The sequence below is a fragment of the Macrobrachium rosenbergii genome, chromosome 59 (genome assembly GCF_040412425.1).
Source record: "Macrobrachium rosenbergii isolate ZJJX-2024 chromosome 59, ASM4041242v1, whole genome shotgun sequence".
Classification (NCBI taxonomy): Eukaryota; Metazoa; Arthropoda; class Malacostraca; order Decapoda; family Palaemonidae; genus Macrobrachium; species Macrobrachium rosenbergii.
Window position 1 is genome coordinate 4,668,698 of NC_089799.1, and position 23,010 is coordinate 4,691,707.

General features: G+C 34.6%; 1 protein-coding gene across 1 annotated transcript in view; it reads right to left on the reverse strand.

The window, feature by feature from the left end:
* The window catches only part of LOC136837708 (nephrin-like), a 444,783-nt gene that overhangs the window by 71,188 nt on the left and 350,585 nt on the right, over positions 1-23,010 (reverse strand). The window contains exons 3-4 of the mRNA XM_067102607.1: positions 18,903-19,044; positions 5,550-5,755 (exon numbers count right to left, since the gene is read on the reverse strand). Of these exons, the coding sequence (XP_066958708.1) occupies positions 5,550-5,755; positions 18,903-19,044 (348 nt within the window). The remainder of the gene's footprint in view (positions 1-5,549; positions 5,756-18,902; positions 19,045-23,010) is intronic.

Below are 23,010 nucleotides of genomic sequence, written 5' to 3' on the forward strand. Positions count from 1 at the left end.
ATCTTTTGGTGGTCTCGGTAAAGCGCTGTATGAGCCGCGGTCCATGAAGCTTTAACCACGACCCGGTGGTGGCCTGGCCTATATCGTTGCCAGAAGCACGATTATGGCTAACTTTAACCTTAAATAAAATAAAAGATTACTGAGGCTAGAGGGTTGCAATTTGGTATGTTTGATGATTGGAGGGTGGATGATCAACATACCAATTTGCAGCCCCCTAGCCTCAGTAGTTTTTACGATCTGGGGGCGGACAGAAAAAAATGCGGACAGACAGACAAAGCCTGCACAATAGTTTTCTTTTATAGAAAACTAAAACTGTGTTTCCTATGTCTATTTCCTTTTTATGTTAATGAGACAGATGGGAAAAAATCCGAATGCGTATATTCTTGGCTAACAAAGCACGCACAACTGACTGCGTCATATCATGGTACACATTTTCTTAATTAATGCTGATAAATATTGGTGTTGCGCAGAACCTTCTCCTTTACTATATTGGAAGGATAGGAATATAGAATTTAGGCCAAAGGCCAAGCACTGGGACCTATGAGGTCATTCAGCGCTGAAAAGGAAATTGACAGCAAGAAAGTCTCAAAGGTGTAACAGGAGGAAAACCTCAAAGCAGTTGCACTATGAAATAATTGTTAGGAGAGGGTGGATAGCAAGATGGAAGAAAGATTATGTGAATGGAGGTACAGTAAAAGGAATGAAAGTGGTTGCCGCTAGGGACCGAAGGGACGCTGCAAAGAACCTTAAGTAATGCCTACACTGCACCGCATGAGGTGCACTGACGGCACTAACCCCCCGCTGGGAACAATCTTATTGGGTGCTGTTAGAAATATTACACTTTTGACAAATAATGAAAAAGATTACCTCTTTTTTCGTGTATATCTTTCCAGGAAATGAGTGGCCGTTTTGCGTTAGCTTCCCATTTCACGATAAAGTTACTGAGCGCATGGTAGTACCCACTTATGCAAATTTGCATATACATATCGGAGCAAATATCATCTTTTACGTGTGTATGAAACTCTCTCTCCGTTTCACTTTGTAAGATCATTTTCTTCTTTTTCTCAATTTATCTTTATTTGTGCATCTGCGTATTCTCAAATATAATTTGCTTTATTTATTCTAGGAAGACTATATCCGAATTCATCAGAATATAACTGAAGTTATGAGGTGTCGAAAAATAATTAAATTCCGAACACTTGTTACATTTAGTTAATAAAAAACCCTTTATAAACAATGCTCAGTTACCTAATGGAAGAAAACAAAAACAAAAAACGCTCGAAAACAAAGCGATAAATTGCAGGGGACTTTCATAAAAAGAGTGAATGTTAAAACCATCTGGCAAAAAAAAAAAAAAAAAATGGATTCTATGACATTTGCATAATCCAAATCCTTCCCAGATGTGGCTTTGAGTCCATGGGGGTAAAAATATACTCGTATTTCATTTCGATTATTAATTTTCCAAATATATCTTTATGATACGTGAAATCACGAAGGAATTTTTATAAAGCGGAATTATCTCGAGGCGTTGATTTCATCGTCACAGATGCTTCTGGAAATATTTTAATTGTTATATTTGCTGAAATTTTCCTGTTAAATATTTAAGTTATTAAAAAGGAAATTTAATTTCAAAATTAACTCTTTAATAGAATTAGCTTATTTTTTTACCTTCAGTGTTCCCATGGACAACGTAATTGTGAAGATCATTTGTTTGAGGCACAATCGGGTTTTCTGTACAGCTGCTATAGCGTATAGTCAAGGCCACCGAAAATAGATTCATATTTCGGTGGTCTCGGTACCATGCTGTATGAGCCGGAGCCCATGAAACTTTAACCATATCTTGTTACCAGAAGCATGAATATGGCTAACTTTAACCTTAAATAAAATAAAAACTAATAAGGCTAGAGGGCTGCAATTTGGATGTTTGATGATTGGAGGGTGGATGATTCACATACCAATTTGCAGCCCTCTAGCCTCAGTAGTTTTTAAGATCTGAGGATGGACAGAAAAAGTGAGGACGCACAGACAAAGCCGGGACAATAGTTTTCTTTTACAGAAAACTAGTAAGGGATATTTGTTGTGGCTGACTGATGCATGATCAAGATTTTTTCAAAGTAATACAGAACATTATTTAGATAGATATATAGATAGATAGAAAGATAAATGGATATATATATATATATATATATATATATATATATATATATATATATATATATATATATATATATATATATATATATATATATATAGAGAGAGAGAGAGAGAGAGAGAGAGAGAGAGAGAGAGAGAGAGAGAGAGAGAGAGACTGATATTATCAAACCCAACACTACCGTCCACAATTAAAAGGATTCATGCTATTTACCAAATTCTCGCAATGCCGTGCATGTGGGCCACCCTTCCAAAAACCTACTTGATATCGTAGGGTTAATGTGCAATGGTCTTCATTATTCACTTCTGTGCAAATCAGCCCAAATTAATTAAACCCTGTCATTCATTAACTCCCCTCTGATTAAGCTATATCAGTACATCCACACCGCAGCACTGATGCAAGTACTAGTATGTTTCAGATATAAAGAGAGAGAGAGAGAGAGAGAGAGAGAGAGAGAGAGAGAGAGAGAGAGAGAGAGAGAGAGAGAGAGAGAGAAGAAAAAAATGCTGAGTGATGAGGATAGGAGGAGGAAGATTAGGGTAATGGGAATCTCTGTCATGAATCTGATACCCTGTTCATTACGCTAGACATCGAATGTATGAGTCATTACAGGACTCAAATACATGAGTCATTATGTGACTCAAATGTGTGAGTTATTATGTGATTCAAATATGTGTCATTATGTGACTCCAATATATAAGTCATAATGTGACTCATTTATGAGTCATTATACGAGTCAAATATATGAGTCATTATACGACTCGTTTACAAGTCATTATACAACACATTTATATGAATCATTATATGACTCGATATGTGAATCATTACATGCCTCATTTATATTAGTCATTATACGACTCATTTATATGAATCATTATATGACTCATTTACATGAGCCATTATAGGACTCAAATATATGAGTCACTATACGACTCATTTATATAAGTCATTATGTGAGGTGTATTTTAAGCCTTTCGATGTCTTGGAACCATAAGATTCTGCGCTTAAGCTGAAAGCAATTACATGATTCTCATAGACTCTCTCTCTCTTTCTCTTTCTCTCTCTCTCTCTCTCTCTCTCTATCGACCTGTCCTTTTCACCCGTATACATTCAAATAAATAAAAAAAATGTTTCTACTGCCAAGAAGCAAAATAAGTAACAGACCAATCATATTGTTCCACTTCTTTTCTCACGAATATCTGATACATTGTATTTACAAAATCTTAATCATGATTATTATATATTTTTTTTTCTTTTCTGGATATTTTACTTTGTATTAAGAGAATTTACGAGAACAACCTTTCTTCTGAATCATTATATTTTCTTTAATTCCGAAGAAAGTCACTAAATTTTTTCTTCTTTGTTCAGTGATGTAAGAGAATAATCTATATCAGTCACCCAAATGGTTTTATATCAAAATAAAATTAAACCTATATTCTTCATAAGAACAATATCAAGATGCACACACACACACACACACACACACACACACACACACATATATATATATATATATATATATATATATATATATATATATATATATATATATATATATAGGGTGTTTCAAAATTAGAGGCGCCCCCCCACCCCCATCTACAGCATAAACTAAAACTGATATGGACAGATACAAAAGTCATTCAGAACAGGTATTTATTCAAGTTTCCCTCTGAGTATTTAATATTTTGTGTGGCCTCCATCTGCCTATACCACAGCCTGCATTCTTGAGAGGTATGATTTCAGCAAATGCAAAAAAGCTGAGACTCAAACTCCATTTCCCTGAGCGCTTCGGTCACCTCTCTTTGCAGGTCGTCAAGGCTTGGTATACCATCATAGTTCACTGTGCGCGCTTCAACACGGTCATTCAAGATACTACCAATGTTTTCACACACATTAAGGTCAGGGGAGCTACCTGGAAATTCACTTGACGAGAAGAAATCGATACCACTGTTTCGAAGCAACTTCTGTGTCTGAAGAGCCTTGAAACATGGTGTCTTATCATGCAAAAATGTGACTTCTTCAATAGATAACACATTTTCAGGATCTTTGAGGAAAGGAAATACTCCACCAGTAAGCACAGTTTCTCTGAAGTATTCGCCATTCCATGACTGACCTTTTTCTTTGATGATCCACATTAACCATTTGGCTGTGGAACAGAGAAAAAATCCCAAACATTCAGGAAATTTCACAACTTGGTGATACTGCACGTCATCGCTGATATCATCCAACTTTGCAGCCTAAATGATGCCATTTTTATGATTTGGCTTCCTGACTGTGTAAATGAAGAATTCATCTGATGCAGCAACATGGAGAAAGTCAGCTTCATCCCAATCTTTAAGAAATGAACCACTAAACCATGCACGGTCTTCTCTCTGTTGCAGAGTGATGTTGGGCTTGCTGATAACATGAAATGGCTTGATACTAGATTTTTTCAAACTCACGATATACAGCACTATAACTTCTCTTCTTTCCCCGTTTTGTTTCTAGTTCACGCGCCAGTTTACGTAAAGACTTTCTTGGTCTACCCACTGCCTCAGCTATGATGTCTTTTGACTCCTGACAAAGGACTTCAAGCCTTCCAAGATTCTCACTCTTTTTGCGATGGCAGTCATATGGATTTTTGTTCCAGTTTCTTTTAACAAAGGATTCATCTCTTTTAATGTATTTAGCTATCCAGGAACGTGAAATGAAGGATGCGGCAGCATCCCTGGCCTCTCTGAAGGTTATAGCCCGGATTCGGTCAATCCATCTGATTTCCTCCAAGTCGTTAGCCATGGCTGTATCTAACTCCGTCACTCAGTCTGAAAATACAAGAAATGTAAAATGACAAATAGCTTAATAGAAACTTAAAATAATACACTTGGAGATAGGCTATAGCAGAAAACTTCATAACTTTCCATTTGTTCTGTGGAGGGGGCTTTAATTTCAAAACACCTATACATATACAGTATATATATATATATATATATATATATATATATATATATATATATATATATATATATAGATATAGATATATATATATATATATATATATATATATATATATATATATATATATATATATATATATATATATATATATATATATATATATATATATATATATATATATATATATATATATATATATATATATATATATATATATATATATATATATATATATATATATATATACATACATATATATATATATATATATATATATATATATATATATATATATATATATATATATATATAATATTCAACTTCCAAGACAGTCAATACATTTTTTCTTGTTAGTTCAATGCTGCAAGACAAGAATCTGGAAGGAAGAGTCACTAAAATATTATGATTATAAAACAAAATGAAATCTGCTTTCTTCACAAGAAAAACATCGAGATATACCCACCTATAACGATGAGCCTGACCCAGGCTTGCCTCGAGTTGGACTTGTGGTAATCGACTCTGCATCTGAACGTTTTCTGGTCCTCAGTCGAGACATTGGTCAACATGAGAACTGGAGGATGTTCCAGGGGAAGATACCTGGCACGACCCCCACCGAGAACAGTTTCGTCTGCCCAGCTGAATGATCGCCTTGGCTCCCTCTGGTCATAACTGGAAAGAGGAAAAATTGTGAATAAGAATTAATGTGAAGTGATACAATCTGTGTTTGTAAGATAGATTCTCTCTCTCTCTCTCTCTCTCTCTCTCTCTCTCTGTTCATGAAAGGACTTCCTGATCATTCGTTTCCAGTAGTAAGCATAGACTTTTCTCTAATGTAAACAAGGAACATTTGAGCTATCTTGTGTTTGGAAGATAGACACCCCCCCCCTCTCTCTCTCTCTCTCTATTCATGAAATGATTCACTGATCATTCGTTATCTCTCGTATACATAGGCATTTCTTCAAAGTAAACAAGGAACATCTGAGCTATTCTGTGTTTGGACGATAGGCCTCTCTCTCTCTCTCTCTCTCTCTCTCTCTCTCTCTCTCTCTCTCTCTCTCTCTCTCCCACTGGTCATTCGTTATCCCTCGTACACATAAACATTTGTCTGACGTAAACAACGAACATTTGAACTTTTGTTTAAAAAAAAAAAGAAAAAAGTGATCTGGAGAGAACTGCATGGATGATGCTCATGAGATAAATATGAATATATTTTTAATATGGTTTTAACATACAATTACATTAGAAGTGACTCTTGCTGCGATAAGTAAATATGCTCAAGATGGTGCTTCTAATATTTTGCATTTCACTGTAACACGAATGTATCTTTCACATTATCAGAAGGACACGATCTTATGACTTTTGGTTTTGAATTTAGAAAATAAATGTGGCTCTCTCTCTCTCTCTCTCTCTCTCTCTCTCTCTCTCTCTCTCTCTCTCTCTCTTCTCTCTCTCTCTCTCTCTCTCTCTCTCTCTCTCTCTCTCTCTCGTATAGTGCCTTGGCTTCTAATACCATGTATGCAAACATTGCTAGAATATCTCGTGTGTGCCTAGTTTAGTATGACTTGTTTAAGAAAAGAACACTCTTGGAGATTGTATAATATAAAGAACACTTATTATATGTTTTTAATGCGATCATAATTATGGCAGCAATCAAAAGTGTTACAAATATTTGTGTATGTTTTAGTCACATGATGATCAATAAAAAATCGACTGGTGAATTTTTGCCTTCACTTTTTGGATACGATTGTCACTGCAAAACCTTAGGTGCAAATGCAAGAATATGACTGCTTAATATTCTTATATCTGGAGCTAAGGCTTTGTAGTGACAAGCGTGTCCAACAAGTGTGAAGAATTCGAGAAGTTAAGAAGGCAATAACTGTAGTTATTACAATTGCCTGATAGTCAGTGTTTGGCTGTATAAAAATATTTTTAAGATTTGCTGCATAAAATAAAATATTTACTGTTACACAAAATTTTATTTGCATATTACTCAATAATTTTCTTTTTACACTGGTGACTTCTGACCTTCATCAATAATAAACCACAAAATTTCACTTAATATCAAAATTACTCTACCTATCAACCGTAAATTCACTTGACAAGCTTCCATCAACATTATATTTACTTCTTACACATCTGTTGTTAGGTAGCTTCATATAATTCAGAGGAACACCACAAGAATGTAAGATCTTCCTTCACACTGTCATGTGGATGTTGTCGATAACCTCATATTATTAACAAAAGCCAATTTTAAACTTAGCAACTTCTTCATTTTCAGAAGCAAGCCTCTTTACATCTAAGCATATTGTAAATCTCTTCCTCAAGAGCATTGTGAATAAGTATTAGCATGCTAAATAATTTCATATACACACCATTTTAATGTACAGAAAAACTAGTAGAATAAGATATCCAAAACAACTTTCCTCTCAGTGACTGAACATCACTTATATACTACGAAAAAATATTTCTCTCCTAAACAATATGTAAATTCGTTATGCACGATGCTTTATTTATAAAAATGTTGTTTTAAGGGGACATCAAAATATAATGACGTTTGTAAAATAATGGCAAAATCATAATGATACTTCTGTATTACTGTGCTTTGAAAATCTGTTACACATTTTACTGTGGTAACTAGAAATAAACTTTCTTCTAAATTGCTGCAATGGCGTGTTAATTTGTATATATATATATATATATATATATATATATATATATATATATATATATATATATATATATATATATATATATATATATGTATGTATATATATATATTATATATATTTATATATTTTATATATATATATATATATATATATATATATATATATATATATATATATATATATATATATATATATACTACATATGTATATATACCAAAATATAAATATATGTATATATATACATACATACCAAAAAAAAACTTTACCTTAGTTTAACCAGACCACTGAGCTGATTAACAGCTCTCCTAGGGCTGGCCCGGAGGATTAGACTTATTTTACGTTGCTAAGAACCAATTGGTTACCTAGCAAGGGGACCTACAGCTTATTGTGGAATCCGAACCACATTATAGCGAGAAATGAATTTCTATCACCGGAAGTAAATTCTCTCTCTCTCTCTCTCTCTCTCTCTCTCTCTCTCTCTCTCTCTCTCTCTCTATATATATATATATATATATATATATATATATATATATATATATATATATATATATATATATATATATATATATATATATATATATATATATATATATATATATATAAATTATATGTATATATACATATATATGTGTGTGTGCGTGTTCATCTCTTACTACTCAATATACTTCTTACTCAAATAGTTGCAGTTAAGTTTTCTAAAGAAAGCACCAGTAAAAATCACAAAATATTTATTTTTAAGGCTAAACAAAGAGACGACAGGCCTTTACATCCTAAAGAACAGGTTACTTACATCACATAATTATAATTATCTCCGCTGGTATTTTCATCGTTGGTGATATTTAAGCTATATAACATTGTTGAAAAAAAAAAAAAATAGATTCCACTAGTTTTACATTTTATTGTTAAAAGAACTTTTCGCCAACACCCCACTTTTAATTCCTAATTTTTTTAAATGATATATAAGGCAGTGAGCGTGTGGTTGACAGTGATTCTACCCAGGAATTTTTATTGCATTTAATTTTCTATCCAACTGGATGTGTGTATATTACATTTTCCTTTGCTTGACATTTAGGTATTGGTGGAACACCTCGTCATTTCCTCTATATAGTATGATTTTGTACGCTTATATTGTCTACACTGTCTTCACGTAATATGAAATTTTACGCTGATCTTTTCTACACTGTCTTCATGTAGTGTGAGTTTGTACACTGATCTTGTCAACAGTGTCTTCAAATAGTGTGAATTTGTACAGTGATCTTGTCTACAGTTTTCTTTACGTAGTGTGAATATGCACTCTGATCCTGTCTACAATGTCTTCACGTAGTATGAATTTATACACTGAACTTTTCTACATTGTCTTCAAGTAGTATGAATTTATACACTTATCTTTTCTACACTGCCTTCACGTAGTATGAATTTTTACAATGCTCTTGTCTACATTGTCTCCACGTAGTATGAAGTTTTACAATGCTCTTGTCTACAGTGCCTTCACGTAGTATGAATTTTTACAATGCTCTTTTTAACATTGTCTTCACGTAATATAATTTGTAAGCTGATCTTTTCTACATTGTCTTCACGTAGTGTGAATTTCAATACTGATCTTGTCTACAATTTTCCTCACGTATTATGAATATGAACTCTGATCTTATCTACAATGTCTTCACGTATTATGAATTCGTACACTGATCTTGTCTACACTTATTTCACGTTGTATGAACATGCACTCTGATCCTGTCTACATTGTCTTCACGTAGTACGGATTTGTACACTGATCTTGTCAAAATTGTCTTCACGTAGCATTAACATGTACTCTGATCTTGCCTACAACTGTCTTCACGTAGTATGAATATGCACACTGATCTCCTTCATCTCCATGGGAAATCTATAATGACACCGGCCTTTCCATAATGGGGAGGAATCGGGCTCTGAAACTCTATATTTGTCCTCGGATTCCGGCTTCAATTTTCTGCGCTAGAGACGATTTTGATATCAGACCCTTGTCGTCATTAAGTATGACAAGGTAAACAATGAAGATGGCGATCTCTCTCTCTCTCTCTCTCTCTCTCTCTCTCTCTCTCTCTCTCTCTCTCTCTCCAACGTAAAAAAAGTAATGACGGGCATGGATTTTGAGACGCAGCTTGGATTATATATTAAGAGACGAAGTCATGGATTTTCAACGAAAATCTACATTCACCTATGGAATGGATTTTATATAATTATCATTCTGAGTCTTAGTAATTGTTACTATTTTGGAATACTCAGAAGAGAAATTCATTGATTTTAAAAGTGTACAGCACTCGCCTATGGAATGGATTTTATATATTCATTCTGAGTCTTAGTAATTGTTACTATTTTGGAATACTCAAAAGAGAAATTCATTGGTTTTAAGTGTACAACACTCACGTAAGGGTTGGATTTTATATATTCATTCTGAGCCTTAATACTTGTTTCTATTTAGGATTATTAAAAAGAGAAATTAATTATTTTAGGAGTGTACAGCACTCACCTATGGAATGGATTTTATTTATTCACTCTGAGTCTTAATAACGATTACTATTTTGGAATACTAAAAAGAGAAATTCACTGATTTTAAGAGTGTACAGCATTCACCTTTGGAATGGATTTTATATATTCACTCGGAGTCTTTGTAATTGTTACTATTTTGGAATATTGAAAAGAGAAATTCATTGATTTTAAAAGCGTACAGCACTCACCTATGGAATGGATTTTATATGTTCATTATGAGTCTTAATAACGATTACTATTTTGGATTACTGAAAAGAGAAATTCACTGATTCTAAGTGTGTACAACACTCACCTTATGAAATTTCTTTCATTTATTCTTTTTGAGTCTTAACAGTTGTTACTTTTTGTATTATTAAAAAGAGAAATTCATTGATTTCCAACGAAAATTAACAATCACACAAAGCATGGCTTTAATGTTTTTTTCTGAGTCTCAAAGAGAAATTTATTGATTTTAAGAGTACAGCACTCGCGTATGATATAACTTCCATTTATTCTTTCTGAATCTTAAAAATATTTACTATTTCCATGGTTTACAATCTTATTAAAAGGAAAATTGATTGGTCTAAAAAAAAAATCAACATTCTCCCATGCAATGGCTTTCATTTATTTATTCTGAGTCTTAATAATTACTATTTCTATGGTTTAAAATTTCGTTAAAAATAAAATTAATTGATTTCCAACAAAAATCAGCACTCACACTTACCACTGGAATGGCTTTCATACTTCCTACTCTAGTTTCATTAATGATTTCTACTTGATGTCAATTTCACTAAACGAAAAATTAATTAATTTTCAACAAAAATCAGCACTCACACTTACCACTGGAATGGGTTTCATATTTCCTATTCTAGTTTCAATAATGATTTCTACTTGATGTCAATTTCATTAAAAGAAAAATTCATTGATTTTCAACAAAAATCAACACTCACCAACAATGATATTTCCTATTCTAGTTTCAATAATGATTTCTACTTGATGTAAATTTCATAAAAAAAAAAATGGATTGATTTTCAACAAAAGTCAACGCTCACACTTACCAACAGAATGGCTCCACATTTCCTATTCTAGTTTTAATAATGATTTTTATTTGACATTTTAAGATTTTCCCAGCAGCGTCCTTTCCATAATGGGAAGGAATCGTCCCAGACCCGTATTTGTTCTCAGATTTCGGGGGGGGGTGTCCCTGTGTTCCCCGACAAGGAAAGGAGGTCGTTATTGTTCCCTGTCGTCATTAAACTAAGATGAGGTAACTATAAGAAGATGCTGAAATAATGGGCTTCGATTTTGCAGACATGGTTTGGGTTGTAAAAGAGAATTTTTAAAAATATACTGCAGAACGTGGCAAGCACTGATAATATTAACTTAATTTGTATTTTTTATATGGCTGTCGTCTCCCGGTTAAATAATAATAATAATAATAATAATAATAATAATAATAATAATAATAATAATAATAATAATAATAGTGGGGGAGCATATTACTTATCGTGACACTCACCGATAAAATTCATTTGATTTGTGTTTTTGATATCAAAATCATATCACATTCAATAATAATAATAATAATAATAATAATAATAATAATAATAATAATAATAATGCTTACTATTTTCAATGGCATAAAGACGTTATTATTATTATTATTATTATTATTATTATTATTATTATTGCACCGCAATAGTTTCAGCATAAACCGCAAATATCTAGCCTGCTCTAACTACGAAACAGATAGACGTACCAAACAATAAAACGACAAACGGAAACTAAAATAAAAAAAAAGACGATCAATTGGGTATGAAGAACTGACGAGCGAGAATGCGAACAAATGAACGTGAAAGGCAACGAAGAAAAGAAACGCCAGAGAGAGGGAAGTCAAACAAAAGTCAAGAGAATAAAAGGTGCAGGAGTAGTATAGCATGCTTTACTCGACCTGCCTGCCTGCCTGCTTGCTTGCCTGCCTTCCTGCCTGCTGCCTGCCTGTGGGCAGGTCTGATGGAATTAAAAATTACAGGGGAAAGAGGGAGGCTGAAACACGAGACGCAGCAAAAAAAAAAAAAAAAAGAAGAAGAAGAAGATCGGGAACGAAAACCTCACCAAAGAGACTAGCAAACGGGGAAAAAGAGAAGAAGAAGAAGAAGAAGAAGAAGAAGAAGAAGAAGAAGAAGAAGAAGAAGAAGAAGAAGAAGAAGAAAGCTCTCCTCTGTTCCGCGTAAATACGCTTGCGCGTGCTGCATGCTTTGGTCTCTCTCTCTCTCTCTCTCTCTCTCTCTCTCTCTCTCTCTCTCTCTAGATTTTCCTGCATGCGTTGTTTCGTTGCCTTGTGTTTTATTGCTCTAAACAATGACGTTTGTTTTGTTTGTCTTTGGAAAACTGTTGTTCTGTTTTCTGGGGAATTCACAGACTTGCTTTGTTTTGTTTCCCGTTTTTGTCCGTTTACATTTGCTAGAATGTTGTTTTTGCAATGCTTTTTTTCGTATTATTCTTTGTGCATTCTGCCTAGGTTGTAATTTCTCGTATTCCCTTTATTTTTCTTTTTTTAATACTTGCTTCATTTCATTAGTCTGTCTTTAGAAATAGTCATAATAAAAAGACTTAATGCATTAGCTTGCAAATGTTTTCAAACTTGAGTTGTCTTAATAATTTTCTGTTGTTAAGTGTTATTAAATGCATTTTTTCTTTAGTATTTTCCAAGGCTCATCTGTTGCTCCTTCCTCCTCTAGAATTAGTCTAAAATGCCACAGTTCATGCGTCGACACTCGTCAGGCCTTTAGCATTTTCATGGCCCTTGTCCTCCTTATCTCCCTGAAACTTGACATTTTACCTCCATATCTCCCTAGAACTTGGCCATTTTACTTCCATATCTTCTAGAACTTGGCCCTTTTTCCTCCTTATCTCCCTAGAACTTGGTCTTTTTTCTTCTATCTCCCTAGAACTTGGCGATTTTTTTTCCTTATTTCCCCAGGACGTGGCCTTTTTTCTTCCTCATCTCCCTAGAACCTGGTCCTTTATCCTCCATATCTCCTTAGAACTTGACCTTTTTCCTCCATATCTCCTTGGAACTTGGCCATTTTTCTTCCTTATCTCCCTAGAACTTGGTCTTTTTTCTTCCTTATCTCCCTAGAACTTGGGCCCTTTATCCTCCCTATCTCCACAGAAATTGGCCATTTTTCCTCCTTACCTCCCTAGAACTTTTTTTTTCTTAATCTCCCAAGAACTTGGTCTTTTTTCTTCCTTATCTCCCTAGAACTTGGTCTTTTTTCCTTCTTCTCTCCCTAGAACTTGGTCTTTTTTCTTCTTTATCTCCTTAGAACTTGGTCTTTTTTCTTCCTTATGCACCCTTTTGAAAAGAGGGAATTGCAGGTTTGGTGAAAGATGTTATTACAAACATCCTAAGATATGTCACAATTATGAGATCTATGGCAAATGTGCATATCTAGATGGCTATGAAGAGGAATGCAGAGATCTACATCCAAAAATATGTAGAAACTGGAAAGAAGGAAATGGATGTAGGTTTAATAAGAAATGTAGGTACATGCATCCTGTAGCCATGAAAGACCAAAATCAAAATCAAAAAAAAATAAAATACATATAAAAACCAAGGAAAAAATGAAACAAATAAAGAAAAGAACAAAGATCATGTGATGAAGGCAAAAGCAAGCCAACAACACATTATGAAAAGTCAGCACCACGATATGAGCCATCAGCACCTAGATATAGCACAAGGAACAAGCAATGTATCTATGATGCAAGGGGATGGTGCAGATATGGAGATAAGTGCAGGTTTATGCACAAAGTGAATAAATATGAAGCTGGAAGAACAAATATAATGGAAAAGTTGGATTTTTAATGTACGAATTTCTGGAAATGAAAAAGATCAACATATCAGAACAGGAAAGAGACATGGGAAAATCCTTATTATTACCCATATTAGATAATGGAGATAATATGCAAACAATCATAGTGATGAACGCGCAGGGTCTAGTTTCGAGTAACTCAAAAGAAAGATAGAGTTCTTAGAAGAACTAACCCAAAATGAAAAAATAGAAATATTGAATATAAGTGAAACCTGGTATTCCCAAGAGACTGGTAATGATGACCAGATAAAGGGTTTCCAAACTTATAGATCAGATAGAAAAATAGAAATCAAGGGGGAACCGCGATATATGGGAGAGATGCCAATCAAGGAAAAATCTGTGAGAAATATAGTAACACAGAATGTGAATTAATAGCGGTAGAATTTGAATCTGAAAAATTAGTGAACATTGTAATATATAGACCCCTAATACTAAAGAGTTTGACATAATAATTGAAAAACTGGATGAAATATGTAGAAATCACAAGGACTGGACTATACTCCTAACTGAGACTTTAACTTTCCTTTTGTAGAATGGAAAGAACGAATAGAGACTGTGGTTGTATTTATACATATAAAAAGAGAGCAATAGTAGTGCAGAAGATAAGAGGCAATTTGAAAAGCTATTAGATATGCTACTAGAACATAACATTCAGCAAATAAATCACCTACCAACAAGAAAGGATAATATTTTAGACCTAGTATTTGTGAATGAGGTGAATTATGTTAAAGAAATAATAGTATATAACACGAGTATTTCGGACCATAATGTCATAGAATTAACAGTCCGTTCCAGAACATACGAAAAAACAAAGAAAAGCAAGAGACGAAAAATGGGAAGGATATGGAAAATACAATTTTTATAGTAAGAATATAAATTGGTCAAAAATAAATGAAGAATTAAACAAAGAATGGGAAAACATATTTGTAAGTGATGATATACAGGTAAATACTGATATATTATATAAAATATTAGAGGAAATAGTGGAAAAATATATACCAAGAAAAAAAGTAAGCATCAGTCACGAATTCCAAGAGACAGAAGGATCTTGTTCCAGAAAATTAGAAAGTGGAAAAAGCTCTTGCAAAAAGAAAAGAATGCATGGAAAGTGATGGAACTAAAAAGTAAGATAGAAAATGCAGAACAAAAGATTATACAATCAAAAGAAAATGAAAATGGAACCTAGAAGAAATGACACTACAAAATATCAAGCAAAACCCTAAAATTTTTTTATTCATATGCAAAAGATGAATAAAATAAGAGTAGAAATAGGCCCTCTAAGAATTGAAGGGCGATTAACGAATGAAAAAGGAAATATGTAACATATTAGCAGAAAGATATAAGAGTGAATTTACACCTAGAATTGACAATGAAGATAATGATACAGAAATAAGAGATGAAAATACTGAATACTTATCAGATATAGATATTACAGAAGCCGATATTGTGCAGGCTATTAATGAAATTAAAAATGGATCAGCAGCAGGACCAGATGGAGTACCTGCCATATTGTTAAAGAAAGTGGTTCATTCAATCGCAAAGCCGCTAGCAATATTATTAAGGCAAAGTATAGATACAGGCAAGATTTATGATGAGCATAAATTAGCATATATTACTCCTACTTTCAAAAGTGGTTCAAGACTAGAGGCAAGTAATTATAGGCCTGTGAGTCTGACATCTCATATTATGAAAGTATATGAAAGGGTAATGAAAAAAATATAATGAAACATTTAATGAAAAATAGATTGTTCAATATAGGACAACATGGTTTTGTACCCGGAAAAAGTACACAAACCCAACTGTTAGTCCACCATGAAAGCATATATAAAAATATGATAAATGAAAAAGATACAGATGTGGTTTACCTAGACTTTGCAAAAGCTTTTGACAAGGTAGATCATAATATATTAGCGAAAAAAATTAGAAAACATAACATTGTTGACAAAGTAGGAAGATGGATAAAAGAATTTTTGCAAAATAGAAAACAGATAGTGATTGCAAACGATGAGAAATCGGATGAAGCTACGGTAATATCCGGTGTACCTCAGGGTACGGTGTTAGCTGCATTGCTGGTTGTGATTATGATTGCAGACATAGACAGTAATGTTAAGGACTCAGTAGTAAGAAGTTTCGCAGATGACACAAGAATAAGTAGAGAAATTGCTTGTGATGAAGATAGGAACTCGCTACAAAGAGACCTAAACAAAATATATAAATGGGCAGAGATAAATAGGATGGTATTTAACTCTGATAAATTTGAATCAATGAACTATGGTGATAAAGTAGGAATGCTATATGCATATAAAGGACCTAATAATGAGACAATCACAAACAAGGAAGCAGTTAAAGACCTTGGTGTGATGTTGAATAGAATATGTTATGCAATGATCAAATAGCAATTCTATTGGCAAAATGCAAAGCAAAAATGGGAATGTTGTTCCGGCACTTCAAAACTAGAAAAGCTGAACACATGATTATGCTTTATAAAACGTACGTACGTAGTCCACTTGAATATTGCAATATAATATGGTACCCACACTACCAAAAGGATATTGCACAAATAGAGAGTGTACAAAGGTCATTTACAGCTAGAATAGAAGAAGTTAAGGACCTTGACTACTGGGAAAGACTACAATTTTAAATTTATATAGTCTTGAAAGGAGAAGAGAACGATACATGGTAATTCAAGCATGGAAACAGATAGAAGGAATTACCGAAAACATCATGGAACTAAAATTATCAAAAGAGCAAGCAGAGGTAGATTAATAGTGCCAAAACTATACCAGGAAAATTAAGGAAAGCACACAGGACATTAATCCACCACGCACCAGCATCGATAATGCAGCGTCTATTCAATGCGCTACCAGCTCATCTGAGGAACATAACAGGAGTGAGCGTAGATGTGTTTAAGAATAAGCTCGACAAATATCTAAGATGCATCCCAGACCATCCAAGACTGGAAGATGCAAAATATACCGGAAGATGCGTTAGCAACTCTCTGGTAGACATCAAAGGTGCCTCACACTGAGGGACCTGGGGCAACCCGAACGAATTGTAAGGTCTGTAAGGTAAGGTAAGGTCATTAGAACTTGGTCTTTTTTCCTCCATATCTCCCTAGAACTTGGTCTTTTTTCTTCCTTATCTCTGTAGAACTTGGTTTTTCTTCCTTATCTCCCTAGAACTTGGCTCTTTTTCCTCCTTATCTCCTTAGAACCTGGCCCTTTTTCCTCCTTATCTCCCGAGAACGTGGTCATTTTTCTTCTTCATCTCCCTAGAACTTGGCCATTTTTCCTCTGTATCTCCCTAGAACTTTGCCATTTTCAACTTTAGCCCCCTAGAACTTGGCCATTTTCCTCCTTATCTCCCTAGAACCTGGCCCTTTTTCCTCCTTATCTCCCTAGAACTTGGCCCTTTTTTCCCTCCTTATCTCCCTAGAACTTGGCCCTTTTTCCCGCCTTATCTCCCTAGAACTTGGCCCTTTTTCCTCCTTATCTCCCTAGAACTTGGCCCTTTTCCTCCTTATCTCCCTAGAAGTTGGTCATTTTTCCTCTTTATCTCCCTAGAACTTGACCCTTTGTCCTCTTTGTCTCCCTAGGACTTGGTCCCTTTTCCTCCTTATCTCCCTAGGACTTGGACTTTTTTCTAGCTTATCTCCCTAGAACTTGGTCTTTTTTTCTTCCTTATCTCCCTAGAAATTGGCCCTTTATCCTCCCTATCTCTCCAGAACTTGGCCATTTTTTCCTCCTTATCTCCCCAGAACTTGACCGTTTTTCCTCCTTATCTCCCCAGAACTTGGCAATTTTTCCTCCTTATCTCCCTAGAACTCGGTCTTTTTTCTTCCTTATCTCCCCAGAACTTGGTCCTTTTTCCTGTCTCCCTAGAACTTCCCCAGAACTTGGCCCTTTTTCTTCCTTATCTCTCTAGAACTTGGGCTTTTTTCTTCCTTATCTCCCTAAAACTTGGCCCTTTATCCTCCCTATCTCCCTAGAACTTGGTGCTTTTTCCTCTTTGTCTCCCTAGAACTTGCCTAGAACTGGGTCCTTTTTCTTCCTTATCTCCCTAGAACTTGGACCTTTTTCCTTCTTATCGCTCTAGAGCTTGGCTTTTTCCTCATCTCCGTAGAACGTGGCCTTTTTCCTCCTTATCTCCCTAGAACTTGGCCCTTTTCCTCCATACCTCCATATAATTTGGCCCTTTTTCCTCTTTGTCTCCTTAGAACTTACCTAGAACTTGGCCCTTTTTCCTCCTTATCTCCCTAGAACTTGGGTCTTTTTCCTCCTTATCTCCCTAGAACTTGTCCCTTTTTCTTCCTTATCTCCCTAGAACTTGGACATTTTCCTTCTTATCGGTCTAGAGCTTGGCCTTTTCCTCATCTCCCTAGAACGTGGCCTTTTTCCTCCTTATCTCCCTAGAACTTGGACCTTTTTCTTCCATACCTCCCTATAATTTGGCCCTTTTTCCTCCTTATCTCCCTAGAACTTGGACCTTTTTCCTCTTTGTCTCCCTAGAACTTGCCTAGAACTTGGCCCTTTTTCTTCTTTATCACCCTAAAACTTGGCCTTTTTTCCTTCTTATCTCCCTAGAACTCGGCTCCTTTTCCCCCATACCTCCATAGAAATTGGCCCCTTTTTGTCTTTAGCTCCCTAGAACTAGGACATTCTTCTTCCTTATCTCCCTAGAACCTGGCCATTTTTCCTCCTTTATCTCCCTAGAACCAGGTCCTTTTTCCTCCTCATATCCGTAGAACTAAACTGACGCGGTTCTTACCTATAAACAGGCGTTTCTTGGTCCCCGATGTACCACAGAGTGAGCGCAGGCACATCGTTTGTAGGGGGGGATCGGATGGAACAGGGAAGTGATGCGTTATAGCCCTCGACCACCTCCACCATCGATGTGTCAGCCTCGAGATCTGTTGTAGAGTGAGAGAGAAGGAAAGCGTAACATTACCTGAGGGTTTTACACTTTTTGGTAATCACTAGAAGACAGACTGGCATCGGCTATGTGCATGGGAATGTTACTGAATGTTTCTTGTGAATGTCAAGCCTCGAGATCTGATGTAAAGTGAGAGAGAAGGAAAGCGGAACATTACCTGAGGTTTTATACTTTTTGGTAATCACCAGAAGACAGACTGGCATCGGCCATGTGCATGGGAATGTTACTGAATGTTTCTTGTGAATGCCAATCTCTTCATGGCGTTATGACACTATTCGACGATTATTTGTTTTGTCTAGATTATCATTATTGAGGTGGTCACCAGAACCAGGTGATTTAGATTAAGGAACAAGTAATGAAATGTTGGTAAATGAGTGTCTCAGAACTGAAGGTTGCAACGTGTTACATAAATATCTATAGCTATCACTAAAATACAGATGTCAGGACAAAGAACCAGTCTCTAACTTGAGAAATATGCTTTACTTATTTTGAATATAGTGGAGTTATTATAGGGTAATGTTTCAGAATCCATGTTACGACAAGTGGTAACTTTCACACTGTGCAATAACGTATTCATGTTTGTCAGCTGATAATATAATGTAATATATATATATATATATATATATATATATATATATATATATATATATATATATATATATATATGTGTGTGTGTGTGTGTGTGTGTATAATATTTAATATATATATATATATATATATATATATATATATATATATATATATATATATATATATATATATATATATATATAAGTGTGTGTGTGTGTGTGTGTGTGTGTGTGTGTGTGCACATGTGCATGTTAAATAGCTATCATACTACCGACGAAGATCCCTACATCCCTAAAAACTTCAGGTTAAAATCCCACTGAATGTTCGACTGAAACTAGAGCACAAATTCCATCTTAATGAAATTGGAAAGAAAAATAATGTGGAACATAAAATTATGTTACAACTAACTATAACTACGAAACCGAATTAAACCCTTTACCCCAAAAGAGGGTCAACCCCATAACACCTGTCTATATGAATGATCACAGCCCACGATATGAAATCTGTCCTCAATTTCATAACACGGGCGAGGCCGCGGCAATCCTTTGAAGGAAAATTAATTGCAGCGTCAGCGCGATTTACTCGAAAAATATCAAGTGATTAATCTTGCGAGATCAGCATCCCGGGATGCGATATTGCAGCAGAGCCTCTCGTGTGTTCTTGTTTTTAGCTTATTCAATTTGCCCTCGGCAGATGATGGCGATTAACTCCCCGAATAAATACACTATTGTATGTCATTGGATTATGAACATGTGGTCGTTCATTTGTGTGGATTTCCGTCACCCGTTTCCCATTTTTGGGAGGAGTGGGTGCCCTTTTCGCAGCTAATTTATTGATTTTTCTACTTTGGATGAGGTTGCAAGCTCATCCGTCATCATACGGATATTCAGTAACTTTATGTACCGACAGATTCAGACATTATTTTGTCGGTCACCCGTTCAAGTTCAGGCCAGACTCAACGTTGCTTTATTCTGATAATTGGATGGCCAACGAGGTCGCTGCAAAGAAGAATCAGGGCAGCAGCCCACAGAGCAAATAAGAGAGAGAGAGAGAGAGAGAGAGAGAGAGAGAGAGAGAGAGAGAGAGAGAGAGAGAGAGAGAGAATCCAGTTATGTCTAGTCATGCAAATGCAATTTAAACTTCAGTTTTACAAGATAAAACTCCATTCATTAGTTATTGCTCAACAATTCTTAATTTAAATAAAATTCATTGCTGTCTCTATCAAAACACTGTCCCAAATTAAATTATTGCTTTACAAAAAGTTCATTACCAATGAAAGGATTGAACATGTTCACTCTTATTTTAGTTAAATCCTGCATCTATTTTATTTCTTGTTGTTGAATAATATAAATACTATCAGATTCATTCACGAGTGGCACTCAATATTCATAGCAGATTTATTTTTAAGCACTGACCTTTCTGATCAAAATGCTACACATCTTTGTACTCAGCTATTTTTTTTTATTACGTGCTCCTTCGTCGTCACTTTTCTTTTTATATTTGTTATATGTCGCTGGTAAAGTTTTTTTTTTATATTCTCATTTCGAAAATCTTACTATTAACAATATCTCCCCCCTATGAATATCGTTTTCTTTGAAATATTTCGATTTCGTGTTATTTTGTAAAAAGTGATAACTCATTCTTGAAATTTTTATGAATATCGTTTCCTTTGAAATATTACGATTTCGTGTTATTTTGTAAAAAGTGATTACTCATTCTTGAAATTTTTTGTAAGTCGAAGCTGAAGTTGCTTCCTAATATTCTCAGTTCGGAGATCTTTCCCCTTAGGAATATCTCTCACTTAGGAACACCTCTCACTTAGAAATATCTCTCCCTCAGGGATATATATCTCTTGGGTATCTCTCCCTTAGGGATCTATCTCTCTTGGGAATCTCTCCCTTCGGGTTCTATCTCTCTTGGGAATATCACCCTTAGGAATATCTCTCCCAGAGGAATATCTCTCAATTAGCAATATCTCTCTCTTACGAATATCTCTCACTAAGGAATATCTATCTCCTAGGAACATTTCTCCCTTAGGAATATCTCTCCTTTAAGAATATCTCTCTTAGGAATACCTCCAGGAGTATCTCTCCCTTAGGAATATTCTTAGGAATATCTCTCCCTCAGCAATATCTCTAGGAATACTCTCCTTTAGAAATATCTTTCCCTTACGAATATCTCTCCCTTAGGAATATCCTTAGGAATATCTCTCCCTCAGGAATAACTCTCCTTTAGGAATATCTCTCCCTTAGGAATATCTCTAGGAATATCTCTCCCTCAGGAATGTCTAGGAATATCTCTCCTTTAGGAATATCTCTAGGAATGTCTCTCCTTTAGGAATATCTCTAGAAATATCTCTCCTTTAGGAATATCTCTCCCTCAGGAATATCTTTAGGAATATCTCTCCCTTAGGTATATCTCTAGGAATGTCTCACCTATAGGAATATCTCTCCCTTAGAAATAATCTCTCGCCTCGGAATACCATTTCCTCCCCCCGTCCAGTAAGCAATTATCATCTACCTTGGTTAGCCTCTCGAGTTAATAGCAAGGTAGGCACCTACCTACCTACATTCCTACACCTACCTTTCAACCATTCCTCCCCTCATCCGACTGCTAATTTCCCTCTTTGGACGTTTATTCACTTCCTGCCTTCAAATACATCAACCCCAATCCTCCTTCTCTCCTCTCCTCTCCTTCACGTCATCTGCGGTACAAGATTCCGACTCACTTTTTTTTTACCCATCTATTCTCTTTAAAGGGCTGACTTGCCTCTCTCTCTCTCTCTCTCTCTCTCTCTGCGTTTCCCCTCACGTTTCATATCAGCCCCTTGAGAGGAGGATTTTACACCAGCAGGAGGAGGAGGAGGAAGGAGTTCTGTAGAGATAGTTGTACTTTTCTCTACATATTTTGTTTCATATGGAATTTTATGAGGTCTTTTTATTCCAGCAGTATTACCCCGTTTTCTTTGCGTTATATATATATATATATATATATATATATATATATATATATATATATATATATATATATATATATATATATATATATATATATATATATATATATATATATATATATATATGTGTGTGTGTATATATACATACATATAATATATATATATATATATATATATATATATATATATATATATATATATATATATATATATATATATATATATATATATATATATATATATATATATATATATATATTGCTCCTGCTGCGCAGTAACAATAATAACTTTGCGTTATTTAATTAAGTTTGTAAGGACCTAAGACACGGTAGCGTTTCTTATTTAATGAAAGTATCTACGTTGCTTTATCTTCGATTTTTATCTTAATTATTATGATTTACAAGACTACATTATGTT